The 25,742-nt window shown below is 41.3% G+C and overlaps 1 protein-coding gene across 1 annotated transcript; it reads right to left on the bottom strand.

The window, feature by feature from the left end:
- Nucleotides 1-264: 264 nt before the first annotated feature.
- LOC308103418 (fatty-acid amide hydrolase 2-A-like) lies at nt 265-25,278 on the bottom strand. Its single transcript, XM_080453374.1, has 11 exons — nt 25,049-25,278; nt 21,903-21,985; nt 20,875-21,014; nt 19,399-19,608; nt 18,334-18,453; nt 17,057-17,192; nt 16,411-16,528; nt 15,293-15,412; nt 9,988-10,099; nt 8,179-8,367; nt 265-5,014 (listed from the first exon to the last, which is right to left on the bottom strand). Exons 1-11 carry the CDS (start codon nt 25,235-25,237, stop codon nt 4,833-4,835), a joined length of 1,599 nt encoding a protein of 532 aa, XP_080309500.1. The 5' UTR covers nt 25,238-25,278; the 3' UTR covers nt 265-4,832.
- Between the last annotated feature and the right edge of the window lie 464 nt (nt 25,279-25,742).

Here is a 25,742-nt window from a genome sequence, read left to right as displayed (position 1 = left end):
AGTTGGAGAAAGACGGGCAATAGTTTTATTGTTGTTAATAATAATAATAATAATAACCTGGAATTATTGTAACTCAATAGTGAAAATTCTGAAGATTTTCTGATTTGGACCAACCGACACACACGTGCCTGCCTGCCTGCATATGTATTCATGTATGTTGTGGTTAAAAATCATATCTACAGAAAAAGGAAAGTCAACACATTGACAATATCAACGGATTAAAGCAATCGTTTCATCGTGGAAGAAACTCATGAAAGAAAAAAGTATGTATTGTATGTTTTATTTCATACTTGGTCCTCATTTTATTTAGTACATTGTTAGGCAGAAAATCAACCTTCGACAACCAGCTAGAACAAAAGTCTTAAGGAAAAGAACCAAATAAGAATAGCCTAAGAATAACAATCACATTACATACCATTTTTGTCTTTCAATAGAGGCATTTGTGTGGTGGACATTCAAAGGTGTAGACAGATTCTTAGGCTACACAGAACATTTGTCCTCCAAATTATTTGGATTGTCACGACAACTGCAAGAGCAGGATGATGAGTATTCAAAATGCCATCTCATCTCAAGCCTTCAATTGTAGCCAAGGTGCATTTAGTGATATGTTTTAGTTAAAACAACAAGTTTATTGTTAAAAGGTAATTCTCTTGCGATGGTAATCATTGCTATATACTGTAGAATTGTTTGTTGTCTCTCCAGCTCTTTGGCAAAAAGAAAACACCTTTTCAGGTGGATTACTAATTTCGTCAAATCAGGACATACTGTAGAACCCCAAAACGATCATGTATCTATCACCTTGTGTTCCAGTTCAAATTTTGTCAGCTCGTTATTTGTTTCAGTTCTTCCAATTTCACTTGTTTATCCTGTATCAGTTCTCTCTCATGATTGGATAAAATGATCTCAGCCTAAACATGTTCTGTGTTTTCCATTTACTAAAGAGCTAGAGAGACAAGGAGACCCCTGTTACTGAACAAACACTATAGCAATGATACATCAGAATATAGTTATTTAACACTTATTTTAACAAAAACATATCACTTTCATATCACCTTTATTTCACATGGTTACTAAATAATATAATCCAGTATCTGTAGCTGTAGAAAAATAGTCGAGCGATTACAGTTTTCAGTAGCAGACATTTTAGCTCCACCATCTTGGATAGAGTGATTGTTTGGAATGTTGGCCATGGACAGGGTTCGATTTGTAAAATGAAAATGACTTGATCAATATATGTAGCCCGATAATATACTTAATTTCACAAAAAAATTATAAAAATAAAACAATTATGAAAATATTTTCTTTGAAAATGTGCCAAAAATAGAGAACCCAGGCTTAATGTTGTTAACATACAATTAAAATGTGTATTAAATTATTCAATTGGGAATTTGTGATATTACATATTATAAAACATAAATATCAAACATTCCAGGCAGTCCCATGAGGAAATATGCATGTATTTAACCCATTAAAACCGGGAAAGCATCTGTCATTTTCAATTTTAGCGTTGTCTATTAAAAAATAGCAGATGTACAAGCTCGTACGCTTGTACATCTGCTATTTTTGAACATTTCAGAGAAATCTTCAAAGTGTTTGAAAGAATTTGAATATTATTTTTTAATTTTTAAACACAAATCTTCTCTTCTGGGGGTCCCTGGCATGAGACATTTTCAGATGGGGGTCCGCGGCCATAATATACCTGTATATAAATTTGGGGATCCTTGGCACAAAAAAAGATTTGAGAACTACTGATTTAGAAGGCATTTGTGTAGAATCGGCCTCAGGTCTAAATGGGTTAATTCTGACCAGAGGCGGGGATAAAAGACATCCCCACCAGCCATAAAAAATTAATGACCAAAGGGAGGATATCAAAGGAAGACACATGGATTCCCCCAGCAAATCGAACCCTGGACACGGACGATATTATAACACATTTGTACTCAGTGCTTCTTTGTAGGGCATCTTGTAGCAGCATAGTAGCCAAAACACAACCTTTCCTTATCAAAGACTTTGGAATAACACATCGACTCACACAATGCATATAGCGCGAGATTGCACACGACTGCGTGAAATTGCACGGAAGAAAGACTACTCTTGCAAAATCGCAAGAGAGATATCCAACAAAAACATTCATCATCAAACACCCCAACCCGAAAAATCAAATCATCACACAAACAATAGCGGAAATACACGATACATTCTTTTGATTGAGCGTACGATACACTTATTTTGTCAACGCATGCCTTTTCAAACGCGAAGTTGCTTCTGGGCGAAGCTTACGATTAACACCATTTCAGTCAAGTGTTCCAAGTAACCACATGAACCCTAGCAATGCCCTATTCTGGGGTAAACGTCTGTGAAAATGCCATTTACAGCAAAGATATTTAGTGGACAATCCAGGGGGACTCTAGTCAACTAAGTATATAGGGTTAATTGTGGTTAATTGCTGACTTCATAAAGTGACAAAGAAATGCAGAGCGTTAAACCAACAGCTACACATTAGCCACTCTGGATAGTGGACAAAAAAAGTAACTTTCTGGCCTTGATGATGGAGCAAATTGGATTATATAAAGGGATATGTGCACATTAACAACATGAACTCTAGCGTTCCTATTCTGGACATGTCATAATAAGCGAACATTTGTGACAAAAATAGGCAAACTATCTCCGGAAATGGCCCAACTACAAGCTTGCATTGTGAGCTTGTAGATCAGCTATTTTCGGCGAAAATATTTAGTGTACAGGAAAAAAAGGAAGGGTCCAAGTATTAGACCCCTGGGGGACCTCGGTTAATGAAGTAGATAGGCTTTGAGTGGTTAGAGGACCATACCGGTGTTACTGCGTGTTTATCCCATAATATACTAGTCATGTAGCCTACACTTAAAGCTATTGCTCTGGGCCCGGACAGCTGGTCTAGCGGTCCGGGCACCTAGGCTGCAATGGAGCCTGACAGCATGCCACAGGGTCGATTCCTGATCCCGACAACCTTTTCTGCATGTCTCTCCCCGTCACTCTCTCCCCAGTTCCTGTAAATCTACTGCATACTATCAATAAAGGCTAAAAATAATCTTAAAAATAAAAATAAACTATTGCTCTAAAGCAAAATGCAAAACACAGTCGCCCAACAAACTATAATTCAGGCTTAGTGATTAATCTCAGTATGGCATGAAATGAACTCGTGACTAATTGAGACAGGTATTCCAACACAGTGAACTTTAGGTCCACTTCATTGTTTTGTCAAAGTTACGTTATTGTTGTGTGGTAAAGCAGTAAAGCAGCGCGTATTGATTTGAAAAGTTTAACAGGAACCAGTCCCTCTGGAAAAATTCAAACTTCATGGCGAATTAAAATTTGTTGGAGAAGCAGATCATGTTATGGTTATCACCTGAAAGTTTGAATAAAACTTGCTTTGGAAAATTGTTGGCATTAATGCAAAGTACACATGAACATGCAATAACACCAGTATGGTCCTTTAAGACAGTGGTTCTCAAACATTTTACTTTCAAGGTATAAATTACAGACCCCCATAACTCTGGTTATTTGGTTCCATTTGTACACTCCCATGTCCCATCACTACAGGCCTTTAGGGGTCCATTTGGTTCCTAACCAATGACTGATAATCATTTAGCTGGGGACCCCCTGGAAGCCCCTTAAGGACCCCTGGGGGTCCCCGGGCCGCACTTTGAGAACCACTGCTTTAAGGAAACAAACACAATCCAGCGAAGGTGCAGAGTTAAGGCACAGTCACACATACACTTCAGAAGTGCCCGTGTCCCGTTCCCTTCCACTCTATGGGAGAAATGGGGCATCAGGTTGCGCCGTTTTGACGCAACACTTTCAACGCGCCTGAAGCGTGGAGGTTCAACACTGGTGAACATTGACCGGGCTTCAACCAATAGGAAAGAAAAGCCGGTGGTTGACCCCCCTCGGCAGGCATTTCACTTCTAGTTTTCTTTCAGTGAACCAACCACTCCAACGTAAGTCAAACAAAACTACCCACCAGAAAACCGTCACTGCCCACAAGCCACAAGACTACATGGGAAAATTGCGGGTGACCGCCCCCTTATGCTTAGTTTTTACGTTGTCGCTAAAAAATAACAGATCTACATGCTGACAACTAGGCCTGTCCCCGACTAAGGATTTGTTTAGTCGACTCTAATTGGCGACTAATTGCCAATAGTCGACTGGCAGTCGACTAATAAAAAAAAAAAAAAAAAAAAAAAGCTTTTTTTTTTTTTTTTGGGGGGCCAAAATACATTTTATTTCAAAGGGCCAAGTCTACACAGTTTGTTTTGTCTCCAGCAGAGTTTCTAGTGTCTCTAGCTCTCTCTGGAAGAGGTTGCACATGAACTCTGCAGCCGCACTGAGGCGCTCCAACACAAACAATACCAATACAAAGACGAGGAATAAGAAGAATAAAGTGGAAGTTACGTGTGGTTGCAGGTGTAGACTTGGCCAAAAAACTATTTAAAACATTTTTTTTTTTTTTTTTCCGACTAGAGTCGACTAAGAGACACTTAGTCGACTCGGACCCCCCGCGACTAACCAGTCGACTAGTCGACTTAGTCGAGGTCAGGCCTACTGACAACACATCGGTGCAAAGCGTTGTGAGTGCATAGATCAGTTCAATGATTAAGTAGAAATCAGGCTATAGTCAGAAACAATTTCATATAATTAAATTAATAGAATTAAATTTAGCATTGGGCCCCAAAAAAAAGAGGACATAAAAAGACAGCACAGTAGACATGGCTTGTATGTGCCTGTGTGTGTGTGTGTGTGTGTGTGTGTGTGTGTGTGTGTGTGTGTGTGTGTGTGTGTGTGTGTGTGCAATTCTAGGCCTTGACCTCGCCAGGCTCCCTCCACCCTCCGAAGGCCTTCTCCAGGTAGACCGCTACGGCCAGGGCCAGTCTGTCCTGGTTCTTCCCCACTACCACCTGCACACCCAGGGGTAGACCCTCCACACTCAGCCCTAATGGAACCTGGGTCACCGGAAGACCCAGGATGTTGAAAATGCCTGGAGGAACAGAAAGAGAGAGGGAGAGATAGGGAGAGAGAGAGAGAGAGGGAGAGAGAGGGAAAGGGGGTGAGAGGAGAGAAAGAGTAAAAGGTCTGTCAGAACAAGGGATGTAATTGTCCTTGTTATAGATAGGGGGAGAGAGAGAATCCAGTCGTGTTTGCCCTATATATGCATTTAAAGGGATATTTCACTTTAAAAAAAACTTTGGGTCATTTTATCTTCTACTCAGGCTTTTGGGAGCCCTCCAGACCGTTTTTAAGTTGCTTGATTCAGTATTTAGATATTTAATATTCATTTTATCAGACACGCCCCCTTCCTATAACTTCCCATTATAACTTAAAACTACATTTTTAACATGTTAGATTCATCAAAAACACCCGTCCTTGGTTCTGGTGACTCACCCTGCCCTCCTAATACGCGAGGGGGCCGTGTTTTTTCGATTACTTTTTTCATTTATTTTTTATATTTCTTTTTGAAAATGAAAAAAATTAAATACGATAAAAAAATTAATAAAATAAATGAAAAAGGTTATCGAAAAAACACGGCCCCCTGGCGTATTAGGAGGGCAGTGTGAGTCACCAGAACCAAGGACGGATGTTTTTGATGAATCTAACATGTTAAAAATGGAGTTTAAAGTTATAATGGGTTTGTATAGGAAGGGGGCGTGTCTGATAAAATGACTATTAAATATCTAAATAATGAATCAAGCAACTTAAAAACGGTCTGGAGGGCTCACAAAAGCCTGGGTAGATGATAAAATGACCCAAAGTTTTTTTGAAAGTGTAATATCCCTTTAACCGTGGAGCGCCACCGCTGCTTAAATTTGAGTTTTAAGCTAACAGAACAATCTGTAAGACATAAATGTTTTACTTAACTCATTCAGTGCCAGAATTATTTCTGGTTGTGTTGTCCCAGTGCCGGAGCCAAAAATACATTGTAAAAAAAAAAAGTGCTTAGGAAGCGAGATACAGCCTTTTTCAGTAAGATGTTAAACAAGAAGTGAATGGAGCAGCAAATCTTCAAATCATGATATCTTGGGTTCTGAACATTTTTTTTCAAAAAGATTTTTTTTTGTTCGTTTTTCATGACGTCAGCGACGTCATTGGCAGGCTGGGCTTAGAAAAACGTGACGTCGGTGACGTCAATGGCACTGAATGAGTTAAGGCCGGTGTGTCACCTGCTTATGGGTGTACTGAACAGGTTTTGAGAACAGAAAATGGACTGTCAGCACCACGGACAGCTCACTGTAACACAGAGGCAGGTGGAAGTCAGCACCACGGACAGCTCACTGTACAGTAACACAGGGGCAGGTGGAAGTTAGCACCACGGACAGCTCACTGTACAGTAACACAGGGGCAGGTGGGAGTCAGCACCACGGACAGCTCACTGTAAATCAGTGGTTTTCAACCCTTTTCATATCAAGGTCCATTATTTATTCTGCATTTGAGCCACGGACCACCGTTTGATGAGATTTAGACTCTCAGACCCAAAACGTAGGATATTTTGTTATCGTTGGATGAGATTTTGTCCACAGTTCTATGCTGTATTGATGTTGGTACCATAGGAGAAATGACAGGCAAACGTTGATCAAAATAACTATTCTTTAATTAACTCATATAGTGCCAATGACGTCTTTTGACGGTTGTTTTCAGTGTGCCATTAGTGCCAATGACGTCTTTTGACGTCACCTAAAAAATAAATTTATTTTATTTTTATTTATTTTTTGGTTATTTTTTTTCCTTTTTAATCTCAAAGGAACTAGGAGAAAACGATTTTCAAAAAGTTAATGCTCCATCCACTTCAATGTTAAAATGTAAACGGAGACATTTTTTTCTCCGTTTGATCCATAATGCCTTTGGCATATGGATCAACAAGCTTGAAATAAGCCTGGCAGTGAATGAGTTAAGTAATGCAGATGTTTAACAATAATTTAACTCTTGAGAGCATAAAAATGAAGCCTTTTCATTCCAAGAGTTAAAGATCTAATAAGGGTCCATTTGGTTATCAACTCTCCATCATTTCACTGAGGACCACCTGGAACCCCCTCAAGGACCCCACTGGTTGAAAACCACTGCTGTAAAGTAACAGAGGCAGGTGGGAGTCAGCGCCACGGACAGCTCACACTCTAGCGATGTAGGAGTCGGCACTACGGAGAGTTCCACACTCTATATCTGCTGCCATGGCCCAAATCTGTCATCTCTGCAGGCATTCCTATCGCACTGCAACAGCACGAATGCACACAGCCAGTTGTCATTAGGGCTGTCAGAACGAATTTCACTATTCGAAAATAATTCTAATGTTATTTCTTTTTATAATATTCGAATGTTAAAATTGGTATTCGAATGTAGCTTTTATCATTTATTTAAAAAAATGTTTTATACATTTTGTTTTTATAAAATTTGATATAAAATGTATTTTATAAAAGAATCTAACGATGCGAAACAAGCCCGCTTCTTGCCTGCAGGCATGTAAAAAATGTGCTCGTCAGGTCACGTGATATCAACAATACTGTTTGAGAGCCAGCACCTCACGTCGCGACAGTGCAGTAGTTGTAAACAGGGCAGAAGGCGGCGACGTCGTGGATGCACCAGAGATCACCACTCCTGATCATTTAAAGAGTGATGTGTGGAACGTTTTGGGATTTCCATCCAAAAACGGAAAAATAACAAGAAAAGACAAGCACCACTACAAGCAACCTGAGGAATCATGTCGCAATGTTGCACCCTGTTACATTTGCCGAGATGGCAGATGTGGATGAACCACATTTAAAACAGGCTAGGATCACCTCGTTTCTGCCCCCCTCCTCCTCAACGCGAGGTTTACCTGCTGCTCGCCAGAAGGCGATTACACAGAAATTGACCCAAATTGACCCAAATATTCGAATATTACAAATAAAAAGGCATTGAAATTCGAATGCCATTTTACAGTACAACTGACAGCCCTAGTTGTCATGGCAATCAATCAGCCTGTTAGATCTTGAGATAGCTTGTGTGAAAGTGGGAATTTTGGCCCAAGTCAAGTGGCAAGTGTTTTCAAAATAATATTTAATAACCTTGACCATAAAAATGACCAACATGAGCCGTGCCCAAATATGGTAGTTTTGCCCAACATGTTGGGTCCAACGTTTGGACCCAACACTGAGAACCAGCGGTTTAGCCTACCTGTGTATGAGAAGTTGAACGGTGTGAACAGCGGTGTGTGGTGCTTGGGCGCCAGGTGTGGGTGTGACGGGTAGAGTAAAACGCAGTCGTCGCCCAGTAGATCCTCCAGGCGGCGCTGCAGAGCCTCTTTCTGCTGCAGCAGGAACGGAGTGGGCTCTGTGCGCTGGAACAGCTCCACTGTGGCCAGGCCTGACGGACACAAACACCATGTTTAAATAAGACCTGGAACGCATCTGTGTCACTTTAGATTTCTTTGGCTATTCAAAAATAGCAGATATACAAGCTCATCCGCGCTATGAGCTTGTAGATCTGCTATTTTTGAAAAATCGTGAATTTTTTTTTTTAATTTTTTTTTCCGAAAAACTGTTAGGATTTAGATTTTTTTTTTACGCGGCCTCAGGTCTTAATGGGTTAACAGTGGTGGAAACTGGAAACGGTGTTAATTTTGTCGACTAAAACTATGACGAAGAACATTTGGTCCGACTACCTCTTTTCACTGTCGAAAACTAAATAAAAATGAGGCTATGATGACTAAAACTATGACTAAAGATTTGACAATTTCGTCAACAAATAAAAACTAGACAGTGTTAGGAGGGGACTGGTGGAGAAGAGAACCGACAGTCATTTTATGCTTGCAGCGAGCGGGTGTCGCGCTCCGCAAATAGTGCATCGCGCTGCAACGTGTTGTGACCTCGTAGATCGGCTATTTTCGTCACGCAGCGAAGTATAAATCGGGCATTACAGCGGCCGGCCAAAAAACTGTTTTACTTGACTAAATCAGCCGCAGATTTAGTCGACTAAAATCGTATGATATTCAGTCAACTAAGACTAGACTGAAACTAAAACATTTCAGATGACTAAAGTGTGACTGAAACTAAATGGAATTTCATTCAAAAGACTATGACTAAATCAAGATGTTCTGTCAAAATTAACACTGGGTGGAAAGTAGCTACAATAAGTATATTTAATTAGTACTGTACTTAAAGGTAGGGTAAGTGATTTTCTTTGGTTAAAATAAGTGTTAAATAGCTCTATATTCTGATAGTACTCATTGCTATAGAGTGTTTGTTCAGTAAAAGGAGTCTCCTTGTCTCTCCAGCTCTTTATAAAACAGAAAATGCATTTTCGTTTCAGTTTCAGTTTCATTTCCAATTTTATCCAATCAGGATAGAGAACTCAATCAGGATATAGATTAAACAAGTGAAATTGGAAGTGATGACACTAAGAAATGAGCAGGCAAAATTGGAACTGGAACACTATAAAAATGAAGCTTAAAAATTGGTACTTTCTCCTGATTGGCTGAGATTTTGACACCTACCGGAAAATGTATTTTCTGTTTATTAAAGAGCTGGAGAGACGGGGAGACTCCTGTTACTGAACAAACACTCTATAGCAATGATTACTATCAGAATATAGTGCTTTAACCTTTTAACAAAATACTTTTTGTTTTAACCAAAAAATATCACTTACCCTACCTTTAAGTACAATTTTGAGTTACCTGTTACTTTACTTGAGTGTTTCCATTGTTGATACTTCATGCTTGTCCTTCACTACATCTCAAAGGCAATTTCTTGATTATTATTATTACTAATTTTCACTCAGAGAGGCGAGGTCCAATCAGGGAACCACACCAATCAGTTACCATGGAGAAAGGACGGCCCATACAGGTAGTAAAGGTGGTATTTTTCAAATCCATAGTAAATGACAAAAATACATTTTAGTAGTCAGTGAATAACTCTGGGTTAAATTAGCACTCCGGATTCTACAGTATACTACAGTATACATAGATACACACACAGACTCCAGTACCTATGGCAGCCAAGGTGTGAGGCGACAGGCCCAGGGTCCACTTGACCATCTCCCATAACGGCCAAACCTTCTTGCCCCGGTCTGACATCAGCTCAGAAAAGCATGTGGGACTCTGCAACAAAGCACAACACAACAAAATGCATCTATACCTGTGGTAGGGCTGAGTAATATGATCTCTTGGATGCGTGCCGGAGTTGCACACACCCAAAATAGCCAAACTACAAGCTCACAACGCATCACAGCGCAATGTGTTGCCATTGCTAATAGACCAGAGCTCAGACTATTTTCAGGGTATAGAGAAACAAACATCCGATCTACAAGCTCACAATGTGTCGATGTAGATCGGCTATTTTCACTATTTCAAAATAGAAGAAAAATGGCCAAAAAGTTTAGGCATAAGGGGTAAGGCGGCAAGATAGATACACTATTTTCCTTTGACAAGGACTGTGACAGGATCGGTTTACAGCATTTAGATGCAGCTATAAAGATATATATAATGTGTATATAAGTTCTTTCTTTGATTGTATTCATTTAATTGAATATCCTACAATGTATTAATCCAATGTGTAATATGTCTGACAGTCCTTATCAGTTAGTAAGTTTCCACTCCTCTGTACTCCTCTGTCCCCTCCCCTTTTCTAATAAAGTGCTTGGACGGAGGGGAGTGCGCCATTTGTGATTTTGGACCTTGTGAAGTGAGTTACATGGTGGTCACAATCCTCGTCGAGTAAAAGAGATCTCGTGTGTCACGTGTCTTCTTTATCTGTGTGTGATCAACAGCAAGGGGGTTTAAGATAACGATCAAGAACCTATCATTTCACTGGTCCTTCGTGTCGGATTTCTACGTCGTTTTTGGAAGAGGAGAAGAGGACGCATCGCAAGTCTATCGATAGCCAGAGATCTGAGAGGGTCCTGCAAGCCCTGGGGTGTAAAGTCGCGCCAGGCCGGTGTTCACCAGTCCGAAATCTTCTCTTCGACGAACGACTGCCGAAATCTGAACGTGATCACACGCCTATAAGAAACATGTAAGTGGTCCTTGTGTGGACATATTGTTGTTATTACTTAGGTGTAATATTGACAAGTGTGTTGTAGTTGTGCATAGATAAGCAACTACAGTTATAGTTGTGTTGTAGTGGCGAAAGCCACTGCATTTTATTAGCTGCAAGAGTATACTGGTACAAGTTGAGTGTGTGTTTGTCACGGTGGTTGAAAGCCAGTGGGTCTGACAGCCCCCTCCGGGGAAATCTAGTCGTGTAAACTGCTTTGTCTATATTTATTCTATATATCTAGTATAACCCCCATAACAATCTCAGGGGTGTACGGTGTATGGTTTGGATGTGATAAGTGAGTGATAAGTGCGTGATTCCCTGGGGCACGTCTACACGTGGTGGACGTGGTGAATTTGGGTGTGATACAGTTTTTGGCCAGTATACAGCAGTGCCTAGATAAAGTTTGAAATACTGTACACTTAGTTAGGATAAGAACAAGATCTTTACAGTGAATAAAATAATTTCTACACATTGAACAGAACATTATAATAACCACACATATTTAAGTTCACCCACATAATAGTAATTGACTGCTAATATGGAGAAGGAAAAAGAAGATCCTGGGAAACAAGTGATTGTAGTCGATGTTACCAACGAAGGAAATAAGCCAAAGCAGGGCAAGAAGAAAGGCCAAACAAGGGCCCCCAGATCATGTTTTAGGTGTGGTCGTTTAGGCCATTTTGTGGCTGATTGTATATCAAGCACAACAGTACATGGATGGGATGATACGAGGAAAGAGAAAGGCCAACCAAGGGCCCCCAACTCATGTTGTATATGTGGTCGTAAGGGCCATCTTCTCTTCGGACTGGCTCTTTGCGAGTCATGCAATATGTCTGGCTGGGATGATTAGAGAAGAGAGAAAGAGAAGAAGCTAGGAGGCTGTGCGCATCAGAGCGACAGCTACAAAGAGAGAGATTGTAGTAAGAAGAAAACGTTTTGTTTTGTCTAAAAGATGTGTGAATGAGAGAGTGGAATGTGCATTTTTGTGATCTGTATGAATGCCCCAAATAGATGCAGTAATCATTTAAACATTTCAAAATTCCATGTCGTGGTGCACAACGACATGTAAGGAGTGATGTTTAAATGAGAGTGAGAGAGAAGAGGAAGAAAGAGAGAGAGTGTGCATGTGTGTTCAGGTGTTAGTGTACATGAATTGTAAGTGAATGTGGTGTTTGGGTGTAATACATATGTACTATATGTAAAGTGTGAAGGGTAGCAAAAGTAGTGTGAACAAATGGGGTATGACGTGCGTGTGTGCTTGTATACGTGCATGTGTGTAGTTTCATGTACCGAAAAGACTGTGTGTGTTTGAAGCATGTGGAATGACGTCACTTACGTTGGAGAGTGTCAGGTACTGTGTGTGTGAGAGGAGTGAGTGTGTCTGTCTGACTGTCTGCATGTGTGTGTGTGTTCACATGTGTGCGTGAGAGAGAGAGAGACAGAGAGACAGAGACTGATTACTGGAGTGTGTGTGTGCGCTCGAGTGAGCCTGCCTCTGTGTGTGTGTGTGTGTGCGTGCGTGCACGCGTGTGCGTGTGTGTGTCAGTGAAGTCAAGCCAAGAAAGAGAGAAAAAAGGAGAAAGCCAGAGGCAAACTACTCATTTAAAGTATTTACTCAGTTTGGGAACTTTAAAGTATCTGTACTCATTGTTTAAGTATTTCTAATCATTTAAGTATCAGCAAGAGTTTGTTAATAGTCCAGCCATTTTCTCAAGGGAAATAGCAAATTTTGAGGCCACGTTTATCAGTTGTCTCACGTAATCTCTTGTGTTGATTTATTTTTGGGAGCATCTCCCACACGTGAGGTATGTGTGGAAAACCACAAGTAAGCTCTTAAAGCACTTACAGGTCACGGGCAATAAAGTATCTAGCTTCCTAGGCCACTCACTCAGCATGCAAAAAAGCCCAAGACTAGAAAGTTAGACATGATGCCAAGATGCATTTTCTACTTTGTTTATTTTTTTTGCTGCACAGTAGACTAGCAGAGGCACTTTTACGCCTGGGAAGCGCTTATGTAGATAAGATAGCAAAGGAACCTAGTCTCGCTTCACATTGGGAGTTTTTTATTTGTTATGTCTGCCACCAGTGACACAGACCATTTCACACTTAGGATCTGAAGTTGAGTCATGACCATAGGTCATATCTCAAACAGGAGGGATGGTACACATATAATATATAATTAAGCAGCATTTTCACACTTATAATTTTCAAAATTATGCTAAACAGTTTTGTACATGTTTTTAGACAATGAAAAGGTAACGAAAGGCCATATGTAAGACTATTATTTCCACTTATTGAAAAGTGATGATACTGTAAAACTAGATTGAAGTACAGATGTGTCAAAACGGCCATAGCCATAATGCATCACATTAGTGGAGCTTTACATGAAAATAGTCCAAAGTGCAAATTATCTGTCTAGTCTTTTCTCTCTCCCTACAGGGACTGAAGCACTGGTGATCTGCATGCCGTGATAAAGATCATCAAGCGACAGGACCAGGACCAACTCTGCGCTGAGAGGGTCCGTTCCGAGTCCTGGTCACCAACACAATTGCTGTGAAACGTGTTATTTGGATCCACAAAAGGCCACTGTAAATTGGTTCGAACATTATCAGACATTTAAGTAATAGGAGTGCTAAAGCCAGCAGCGGGTGGGGCCGAGCTGATAGCGCTACGGTCAGACCCAAACCTGGAGAAGACTCCCATTTGAATAATCCCCTTCCCCATTCCTATTACACCTAGAATTGCACCCCTGGTATTTTTGTGAGTTTTTTAATTTCTATGAGTGTATTATATATTTGTATTATTAAAGTTACTCGTAAATCGAGGAGTGTTGACGAAAATGTTTCTCACCGTCTAAATCTAAATGCTGGGTATATTTTTACGCTAATCAAATCGCTAAGACTAAAATGTGAATGTTTATGGTTGCACACATATAAATATATCTGTTTCACACAACTGGTCATGAGAAGTGACATGCCTCGAAATCCAATATCGCTGGTGAGCCTTGGGAGAAAATGACTTTGAACTAACAGCAGCTATTTGCCGTGTAAACCGTACCATCAGTTGAAATACGCCCTAAATAGCACTGTTAAGCCTGTATGTCACTCGGAAGCCTAACCTTTGTTATGTCCACGCTGGCTCTGTGAAGAAGGGTCAGATCAACGAACACACTTGTCAACAGACATTAATGCTGACTCCCCCGTGTTTGTTTAGATCAACTAAGAATTGGAGGTTGTAAGAAAAATACAATCTCACTGGTAATCCCGTGCCAATAAGGTTGGTTTGTCTCTCTTTCCCCATCTTGGAGTGGGAAAGCTTATGTTACGTGTAGAGACAATTAACTATAGACGTAGCCTGTTCCTCAATGCTACAATGACAATTTGAAGAGGCCCAAAACCGTGAGTTTGAGTCAGCGTCGTTAATGGCCGTCCAGAATAGATGGACTCTTGACCTTTTGACTGCTGCGAGTGGAGGGGTCTGCGTTTCTGATAAAAAGGACATGTGGTGTTTTTTTTATTTCAGATGACATTAATTCCAAGAATGTTAGTGACGCAAAGCAAGACCATTAGTGTATGGTCAATGAAAAGGTCGTGCAGACATGCGGCGTTGTCTTAGACTGATGACGATATTTGTCCCAAGTGCTCCACTCCACACGAGAGTGTGTATTCTCTTCGAGCCCTATTTGAGAGTGACATAGAAAGTAGTCCCAAGGCCACTGGAAGCGAAGAGGCAGATGGTTGAGTTGTTGGTTTGATTAATAAAAATCCTGGTATGATATCCATTTTGAAAATGTGAAAGCAAGAAAAATGTGATTGATGTTTTTAGGAGTATTAATTAAATGAACAAAAGCAGGAAATGACAGGATCGGTTTACAGCATTTAGATGCAGCTATAAAGATATATATAATGTGTATATAAGTTCTTTCTTTGATTGTATTCATTTAATTGAATATCCTACAATGTATTAATCCAATGTGTAATATGTCTGACAGTCCTTATCAGTTAGTAAGTTTCCACTCCTCTGTACTCCTCTGTCCCCTCCCCTTTTCTAATAAAGTGCTTGGACGGAGGGGAGTGCGCCATTTGTGATTTTGGACCTTGTGAAGTGAGTTACATGGTGGTCACAATCCTCGTCGAGTAAAAGAGATCTCGTGTGTCACGTGTCTTCTTTATCTGTGTGTGATCAACAGCAAGGGGGTTTAAGATAACGATCAAGAACCTATCAGACTGTATTTAATTAAGCTCAGCGATGCCCACCTTGCCATCCTTGCCTGGCGCTGCCATCATGGCCCCCCAGATCTGGAAGGAGTACCTGAGCTCAGGGATGGTCAGGATGTCAACACTGACCCCTAGCTGTGACCGAAGACACTCCACCACCTGGACAGAGAGACAATGATATTCACCTTAGGGAGTAGGGGGGGGAGCCTCATATCAAGGGGTTTCCTGTTTACCAGTGTTGCCATGTCTGCTTATAATAAGCGGTTTTGGGCTTGTTTTTAAAGTGTAGTTGCTTATTTGGGCTTGCTTCCTAATGTTTTTTAAACCAAAAATATTCAAAATATTTATTTTTTCCCCCAATATTTAATGAAAATAGCAGATCTACATGATCTACGTCGTGAACTTGTAGATCTGCCATTTTCAAATAGCTGATGTAAATTGGTAAACCTTAGCTTAGTCACTTCTTTTGGGCTTGTTTTCATAGAACAGGCCGCTTGTTTCTCTTGCAAAATCTGGCAACACTGATACACCTGCAGTAGCCGCAAGGAAACTTCAGCGGCAGGTATCGTTTCTGGCTCAGAGGTATCGCAAGATTTGGTTGCCAGACAGGAAATGTCGCGATACTTTGGCACGTTCAGAAACGTACTTTGTGCTCTTGAGATACCTCTATAAATATACAGTGTACATATTGAAAAGCAACACAGCAGAAAACAATGTGTGATATGTCTTCTTTTATTTTCCTGAGCCGAGTATTTTATAAAGGTCTCAATAGTTCAGAAATAGTGTTTGTTCATAAGCTGTCGGGGCCGGCTCTCATAGACTCCAATGTTATTTCACCAAACTTCCGGTGTGAGTCTGCACAAGGTTTCAAAAAGATGTAAACACTAAAAGAAGGCCGATGCACACCTCAAAGGTTAATGACAGGTGCATAGGACAAAAAATGGATGTTCACAAAGGGATGTTGTGAATGATGTCATGTCCATAGATATCTAAATTTGGAAAGTGCAGGGAAACATGCACAGACTGCGTGACCTTTATTTAAGCTAGAAAACGCACTTCCCGATCATTCAATTAATCGGGAAAAACTACTCGATAAAATAATCGGGAATAAAATGATCAATAGTTGGAGCCCTAGTATCTATCGGCGGTTCCCTTACCCTGCTCTGAGCCTGTATGAGCTGCTTGTCCACCGGAGACACCAGAGGAGAACCGCCGTCATGAGGAACAGAGAAAAAACGAAGCTTCTTCATGTCCACCTCCGACGTCAGACGCAACCTGGACACAAACAGACATAAGAGAGACTGTAAGAGACAAAGTAGCGAGGTGACGAGAGAAAACAAGACACACCGTCTAATACCAGCGTGTCTTCCCCGCGAAATCTGTAGCTATGGATAGCAATCAGCCACACACACACACACACACACACACACACACACACACACACACACACACACACACACACACACACACACACACACAAGAGAGTGAATCATAGTCCACCTCTGATTTGATTTATGTCCGAACTTGGTTATGTTTGAGTCATAGTGAAATCTATGGTTATGTCTGAGTCATAGTGACGGGGTGGTGGTCAATTAGCCAATATAGGATGTGCAAGTGCACATCCTATATCCCATATGACAAAAATACCCCAAAAGAGAGGGGACTAAATAATGATGTGCCCCTTTTAATCTGCATGTGCATTAGAGCACTGTTACTTTCTAAATGTCAGGTCCTGAGACCCAAAGGACCCTTACGGGTCTGTCACAACGACACAACGACACACACACACACACACACACACACCTGTCAGCATTGGGTCCAGCCAGTACTTGCAGCATGGGCAGAAGGTCCTGGGCATAGCGACACATGGGGCCGGTGGTCAGGAAGCCTGGCTGGAGGCCTGACGCTGGGGGGTGCTGGCCCTCATTGGACACTATACCTGTGGACAAACACATGCACACACACACACTGCCTCATTGGACACTATACCTGTGGACAAACACATGCACACACACACTGCCTCATTGGACACTATACCTGTGGACAAACCATAGACCGTAAAAATGAATGGACAAAGTGACGCCATTGGTTTCTACAGACTATGTAAAAGCCACCGTTATTCCTATTTATAACCATTTACATAATCTGTAAAGAAATGACTAATGAGTAAGGGAGCCGACACCAATAGCCAATTAATCCATGTCATCATTTATTAAAAGATAGGTTGCAATCACCTTGCTTTCATCACATCTTCTCTTTATTGATGTTGTGTGTTTCCACCTTCCAATGTGTTTGCACTATGTACACTTTTGATATACGTTTGTGGAATCTCCATTCAGGCTTTCTCATGCGTTTTATGCACAATGCCCATGTAACATTCTTTTTTATTCAAGACCCATGCTGGAAATGAGCCCTCCTCAGTGTCCCTGGTTTAGGAGGTTAAGAATGGGGAACCAGGTGAATGTGAGCCCTGTGAACCTTCTGTTCTGTTCTGTTCTGTTCTAGTTGACAGTGGTGTAAAGTAACTAAGTACATTTACTGTACTTAAGTACACTTTTGAGGATGTTTTACTTTACTGGAGTATTTCCCATAATCAATATTTTTACTTCTACTCCACTACATCTCAGACGCAAATATTGTGCGTACATTCTGCACAATGAGTACTTTTACTTTTGGTACTTTAAGTATATTTTCATGACATACTTTAGTACTTTTACTCAAGTACATTTTTACTTGTAACAGAGTATTTCTACACACTGCAGTATTGATGAGTACTTTTTCCACCACTGCTAGTAGAGCAGTCTTCTCCACCAGTAATAGTAATTAGATGTTCCGATAGGGTAGACACAGAGGACCAAGAACAACTTTAATCGCAGAATACTGCAGTATCTTTTGATGCCTGACAGCATGGTTGAGGTGTTAAACCAGTGTGGAAAACATGTCAGATTGAAACCAATACAGAAATTATGTTTTATTTTTGTCGCACGACAAACGACTAATTAGGCTTCACACGGTGCTACTCTCTGCAGACGCGCCGCTACTTCTGACTTCTGTGTCCGGCCAGCGACTGGCACACTCACCTGAGGTGGGCTTGTGTCCGAAGATGCCGTTGAAGAAGGCCGGCATGCGGATGCTGCCGCCCACATCGGAACCCACGCCAATCACCGAGCCTCCACCGCCCAAAATACTGCCCTCCCCTCCTGAGGAACGCAGTGAAACAAAAGAGGGAGACAGAGAGAGAACAAAGGAGTTTCAGGTGGCAGAAACCGCTTTATCGCCAGATTTTAACTTGTGTTCTTTCGTAAATTAACGCCCTACTCGATCATACTGCAGTGTCACACAAAAGTATCAAAAGTAGCAGATCTACAAGCTCGAAACGCGGCTCAAGCTTGTCAATCTGCTACTTTTGTCGTTTTTGAATTTGAATCCTGAAAAGTAACAGTTTTGGACATATGAGGTTCTATATGAGGGGAGAGAGAGCGAGAGCGAGATAGAGAGAGAGAGAGAGAGACAATAAAAGTATAGACCCAGAAAAACGCGGGCAAAAATCCTTGATTATGCGGGCTAAAATCCTTGATTTTGCAATGAAATAAGCAGTATTTTTTTGCAGCAAAAAAATACTTACCGCCAATTTAATAATTGGCGGTAATTTAATAATTACCGCCAATTTAATGCGGTGAAATTGCAGGAAGTTGTGAAATATGCACAGTCCAATGTGCACATGATGCGATGCGATGTGCATATTATGCGATGCGATGCGGCCTTTTAGAAAAAAACATTACCCCTGCATAATTATGCGCCATTTTGCTGATTATGCGGTAAATTATGCGATTGCATAATCAAATTTTTCTGGAGGGTCTAAAAGTAGCTAGAGGTACAGTAACTTATTTATCCCATATTTGACACCTGGTCACATACATCTTCGCTGTCGGGCAGAAACCTTGCATATATATATATTTTCATATTTTCATGCATGAATGAATGCCCTGTGTTATATACTTCATCGCATGCCAGTGCAACAAAGCATAACTTAAACAGTTTCAATTCTTTTTTATCCATTCTCTGAAAAGTAACAGTTTTGGACATACAAGGTTTCCAGAGCGACAGTGACGATACTATGCACCCATTTGTTAGACGTATAGTACCTGAGCTCCCTCCAGGTATTCTGTCCAGACTGTAGGGGTTCCTGGTGAGTCCGTACAGATGGTTGTGGGACTCCAGCCACATGCACAGCTCACTGCAGTTGGTGACCCCCAGGGGGATGGCCCCGGACCTCTTCAGCAGGGCCACCGACGGAGCGTCGGTCCCCGACACCACCCGGCTCCTCGACACCAGCCCCGTGGAGTTAGGCATGCCTGGACAACACGCAGCAAGAAAACCAGTGGTGGAAAAAAGTACTACATTTTTTTTTACTTAACACATTGGGTGCCAAAAACGTATATCTACGTTTTTGCAAATACAGCCCTCGGGTGCCATAAACGAGAATCTACGTTTTTTTCAAAAAGGGGCGCTCTAACGCAACTTAGGAATGATCCTAGGACCCTTTAACCCATTAAGGCCTGAGGCGATTCTTAAAAATGTTTTCTAAATCAGTTAAAAGTTTTTTGAAAAAAATCTTTAAAAAAAAGAAATCACGATTTTTCGAAAATAGCAGATCTACAAGATCATAGCACGGCACTCGGTGCCGCGCTATGAGCTTGTGTGTCTGCTATTTTTGAATAGCCAAAGAAATCTAAAGTGACAGAGCTGCGTTCCAGGTCTTAAAGGGTTAAAAGGGAATGGACGGATGTGATGTCACCCCAAAAAAACGGACGTGCATCCGCCCCAATGATGGGATCTTGAGGAAAAAGGTCCATATCTCCATCTTTTTACAGTGGTCAAAACAAGCCATTTTCGACGCTCGACCTCGGCCTCTGCAATGGCGGATCACGGTTGAAATGTTATTGTTATAGAAGTAGGGGGCTCAGCGTGACTGAGTTTTTTTTTGGGGTCTAATTTCTCTGTAGGACATGAATTCATGCATCCATGTCTGTTTCTCATTGGCTCTTTTTACACCTGGCATTAACATGTTATCTGGATTAGGTCAAGATATTATTTAGATGGATTACCCTCTCTTGCTGTGTAAACACTCAAACTGCTGCCAAGTGCTCATAACATGTCTATACTTTGGCAAGAAGCCAAGCATTTACATTATTGCTTTCCATACACAGTGGGGTATGGAATAAGTCATGTAATCGGTTACAATATTAAAATCTCCTTGCTAGAGTCAATACAAATTCAAGTGTACTTTACATGTACTTCCAAGTTCCATCTGCACATGGTTGGAGACAAATTACATTTACACATTATTACTAATATGGCCAAATGTGAACCACGACAGCAGGCTAACCACTTAAAAGGTTATGTTCGCACACATTTCCAAGAATTTCCAAAAATGATAAAATAAAACAAATTAAAAATATTTACAAAATAGGGGAAACAACAGATCTACAATCTCAACGCGATGCAAGGTAACCTTGAAGATAGTTTTTTTGCTATCTTTGCGCGACATCATGCAACAGGCCATTTGAACGTATAATATACGTTGTACTTGTGTACTGTGCGTGTATTCCTGTAGTTACCCTGCAGACAGAAGGCCTCTTTGACAGTGAACGGGACACCCAGAAACGGTAACCTGTCCTCCAGCACATCCTCGCCTCCTCCCGTCTCCTCCTCGATCAGCCTGTCTGCCTGCGCCGCTTCCTGCAGCGCCTGGGAGAACCTGCAGGGGGCGTGAGGAACACAGTCAAATCCTCAAGTGTTCATTTAGCCACTTTCAGCCTGGCATCCCTATCTTGGGCATGTCATTATATGTGAAAATTGTAATCAGTGTTGCCCCTAGGTTAACTGTTTACAGGGGTGGTGTTGGATCATATCTCTGCTGTCCGGCAGAAACTGTTCTCATCACTGATGAGAACAGCTGAATGGACCTCCAAGCTCACAATGAGGTTGGAGGTCAAAAGGGGGTGGAGCCTGGAGTCAGCAAAACCAACTAACTCCTCCCCTTTTGGTGGAGTTAGCTGGTTTAGCAGAAAGTTTGAGGATCCAATGGTTTTGTCAGAAGCGCTTTTTAATGCTTTTCATTTTGCCAACACACAGACGTAAAGGGTGTTCAATGGCCCTGATTTATGGAAAAAAAATGCAAAAGCGTCAAAATGGAGACAAATCCCTCTATAGTGCCAAAAACACATGGCAAAATAAGGAATTCTGACTGAAGCAAAGTGCCAACAAATGATTTTGGGGAAATGTTCCAATCATGTTGTGAGCTTGTAGATTGTCTACCGGTATTATTTTCTTTTCGTATCTGTTGGTTGGAAACCTCATATGTCCAAAACTGTTAATTTTCAGGATTAAAATTCCAAAATATCAAAAGTAGCAGATCTACAAGCTCAAAACGTGTCGCTTCGCGCTGCGTTTCAATCTTGCAGATCTGCTACTTTTGATACCTTTGTGTGACGCTGTAGTATGATCAAGTTAATTTATGAAATAACAGAAAGAGTTAGAATATGGAGATAAGAGGTTTCTGCCCGACACAAACGATGTTATGTACATGCTCAAACACACACACACACACACACACACACACACTTTCTGTATCTCTATACTTTACCTGTCTTTGACCATTGCATTGATAAGCGGGTTAATTTCTTGAATGCGGTCAATATAAGCGTGCACCACCTCCACACTGCTCACCTGCAAACACATGAGACAGACACACATGGGGGTATACATAAGTAATTAAGCAAAAAAGTAATAGGACAAAGACAGAAGGATATAACAGGTAGACAGACTGATACATAAAATATATTTTTATTCCACTAATTTTTTACAGTGTGGCAGTGGTCTGTGTGTTTATCCTTTTCTCTGTCTGTGTGTGTGTGTGTGTGTGTGTGTGTGTGTGTGTGTGTGTGTGTGTGTGTGTGTGTGTGTGTGTGTGTGTGTGTGTGTGTGTGTGTGTGTGTGTGTGTGTGTGTGTGTGTCCAGAGCTAATCTTGTAAACCGCTGGACCGATCAGTGGCAGATTTCTTGAGCATGCTGCCAGTAGGCCAATGTAGTACCTTCACATGTTTTATTTTTGTTCATATTTCACTTTCATTTTATAATGGAAGCCATGAACTTCCATGTGTGGTCCAGCCCTATGGAATGTATGGAATGCATGAGCAAATACAAACCAGCTTAATACATCCTAAGGTTAATACGAGCATCAAAACAATATTTTAAATTAGTTTTATTTGCACATGATGCATTCCGTAGGGCTGGACTACACATGGACAAATGATATCATCAACTTGTGACGGGCATTGTCCCTCTTGAGCAAAAGAACCGTTTCTAAAATAAATAAAATATTTAAGGCGTTTTTAATGTTTTATTTTAGTTATAGAGGGTAATTATTATGTATTACGGCATATAAGGCTCATTAGCCAGGGATCCTTTAAAGGTTAGGATTAGAGGTAGAGACACTAGTATGTCGTTGGGATTCACCCCCCAATCCAACCTTGATGCCGAGTGCCAAGCAGGGAGGCACTGGGTACCATTTTTATAGTCTTTGGCATGACTCTGCCGGGGATTGGGTCCTTGGAGGGGTCCCCAGCAAAATGTGTTACATTGACTATCTTAAAATAACTCATAGTGCGGCACAGAGTGCCGTGCTATGAGCTTGTAGATCTGCAATTTATTTTTAATCGTGAAAGATTTGTGCAAATCTTTGAATGTGTATATATTTTTTCAACTCAAATCTTTGCTTCTGGGGGTCCCTGGAACAAACTGTTTTGAGATGGGAGTCTGTGGCCAAACACATAAATAATTTGGGGGGTCCTTGACATGAAAATATGAAATACTGTATGAAATAGTGTTCTGGACCTGAACTTTGTACAGGAACAGGGAATAAATCCAGGTTTCACAACTGTTACACTGGTATGGTTTTTAAACCCTTTTAGTTATGCAAAGCTCAGCCAGGAGGAAGGGATCAGTGACCATTCCTCTGACGACTTGCCCCACGCACACCTAGTAGACCAGGCCACTGCCCGCTTCTCAATGTGAGGTTTGGGGACCCTCAGGGGTCCCAGGGGGAGTTTTCAGGGAGTCCCCAACTAAATGATGGATGTTTAGGAACCAAATGGACCCTTATGGGCCTGTACCTCCGAGCGTGTACAAATGGAATCAAATGGTGCCACACGCTCAGAGTTAAATTAACACTGTGGATTTTAACAGTGTAGATTGGGTCCCTCCCAGAGATACAAAATGTATAAATTATATCAAATATGGGTCCGTCCGTGGCCTAATGGATATGAAACTTGAAATATCCTTGGAATTGGAAACTGGACTAGACTACAGTTTAGCGTGTTCACTCCCATTTCCATGATTTCAAAGTTGTACTGTAGTTCTCTCTCTCTCTCTCTCTCTCTCTCTGTGCACAATCGTAGGTCGATCTCAGTGGACATCCTACTGGTCAAAGGTTAATGTTAGCTCAACAACAATAGATGGATTCAACCCACTAGAAAACAGAGAAGCATCTGTTGTGTCATTTTAGATTTTATACATGGGCTTTTCAAAAACAGCAGATCTACAAGCTCGCACATCTTGAATAATTTTTTATCACGAAAAAGTTCAAGAACTACTGATTTAGAAGGCATTTGTAGAATCGGCCACAGGTCAAAGGGAAATGACAGTGAATGGCCTCCCACCTCTTATCATACACCATGAGATAAAGCAGTGGTTTAGATAGTGGTTCAGAACACATGTCCATGTGTATCACATTTCTGCAACTTGACAGCAGCATTTGGGGCTTATGTTCCAAAATGTATATATAGCCTCACACAACACTGTATCTTCCTACAAGTATGACCCCGTCACCTTGACCCCATTGTCTGTTGCACTGGCTTCAGGAACACTTATGAGAGGGGGGGGGGGGCAGTGGTGTTAAGTAACTAAGTACATGTACTCAAGTACTGTACTTAAGTACAATTCTGAGGCATTTTTTACTTTACTGGAGTATTTCCAAATTTCAGTACTTTTACTTCTACTCCACTACATCTCAGAGGCAAATATTGTACTTTTACTCTTTCACAATTATTTGAAAACTTTAGTTACTAGTTACTTTGTAGATTTTGATTATTATACAAAACCAATTCAGCCCTATATACATTTTGGCCATTTGAAAATAGCTGATCTAAAAGCTCACAATGCGTCGTGATGCGGCACATTGTGAACTTGTAGATCTGCTATTTTCAGAAGGTTTTTATACATTTGAAAACTTTGTGAAATAGGACATTCTATATAATGACTATTCTACTTTTGGTACTTTTAAGTACATTTTGATACCAATACTTTTGTACTTTTACTCAAGTAAATTTTTTATTTCAAACTTTTACTTGTAACAGAGTATTTCTGCAGCATTGCAGCATTGATACATTTAAGTAAGAAATGTGAGTACTTTTTCCACCACTGGTGGGGAGAGGCCGAGAGAGGAGAGAGAGAGAGAGAGAGAGAGAGAGGGGGAGAGAGAGAGAGAGGGGGAGAGAGAGAGAGAGGGGGGGAGAGAGAGAGAGAGGGGGGAGAGTGATGACAGTAAAAATAGACAGGAGAGAGAGGAGAAAATAAGAGTGCGAGAGAAGAGAGAAGTGGTCAAGGGGGCAAGTGAAGTTTATTATTAGCACGTAGAGCACATTTCAACAACAAGATCATTCAATGTGCTTTACACAAAACACCAGGGAGGAGATGGAGAGAGAGAGAGGGAGAGAGAAAGTGTACACCTGCCTCTCTCCGCCGTATCATGGCAGCCAGGCGGACCGCGGGGGTCTTCAGCAGCGGGTTGGTGATGGGGGGCAGCGTGGCCGCTGGAGGAGCGGCTCCCCGCGGCGACAGGAGGCGGAACACGGCCAGGAGGACGGCGGCCAGCCGGCTGAGGAACCAGGCGGCGAGCCTCTCCAGCCTGCCCGACGCCATTGCTGTTGTAGGTAGCTGGAGTTATGTAGTTCAGGCTGAATTCCGGCAACATCCCCTAGCCGTGTGCTACACCGACATCCATGACCTATTGAATTGTGTGACCGCCGGAGGGCGCTGTTTTGCAAGTTCATGATGTGCCTTTTGTTAAGTCAGTTAGTTGAGGATCCGATTCGATTCATAATATATTATGAGTTAATCAATAAAGGCCTTTTGTCAAACCTAGTGAAAATAGCAGATTTGTAACACGCATTGTGAATTTGGAGAACTGCAATTTTCACTAGGCCTATTTCTGAAAAAATGTTTCTTTTTAATCTCTAAAGGGAAAGAAAATTCTCAAGATAGATTCTTTGGTTCCCAGATTGTATGTCTCTTAATGGCTGTCTTGCTTCTGTCTGCTGTTTTGCAGTTCTGGCAAAATAATGTGTTAGTAGTATGTGCTGTCAGTCGCCAACTGTTGCTTTTCGGGTCACTTAATTCGATAGGTCACCAATGCATTTGTAACACT

This window comes from Gymnoscopelus braueri (genome assembly GCF_963280865.1).
Source record: "Gymnoscopelus braueri genome assembly, chromosome: 2".
Classification (NCBI taxonomy): Eukaryota; Metazoa; Chordata; class Actinopteri; order Myctophiformes; family Myctophidae; genus Gymnoscopelus; species Gymnoscopelus braueri.
The sequence above is the reverse complement of the archived record's forward strand: the minus strand, read 5'-3'. Positions and strand labels throughout refer to the sequence as shown.

Coding starts and splice junctions, on each gene's coding strand:
- LOC308103418 (XM_080453374.1), bottom strand. CDS start 25,237: ATGGCGTCGGGCAGGCTGGAGAGGCTCGCCGCCTGGTTCCTCAGCCGG. Junction 19,609..20,874: donor AGAGGCCTTCTGTCTGCAGG/GTAACTACAGGA, acceptor CGTGTTGTCCAG/GCATGCCTAACTCCACGGGG. Junction 17,193..18,333: donor CGGACACAAGCCCACCTCAG/GTGAGTGTGCCA, acceptor GTTTGTCCACAG/GTATAGTGTCCAATGAGGGC.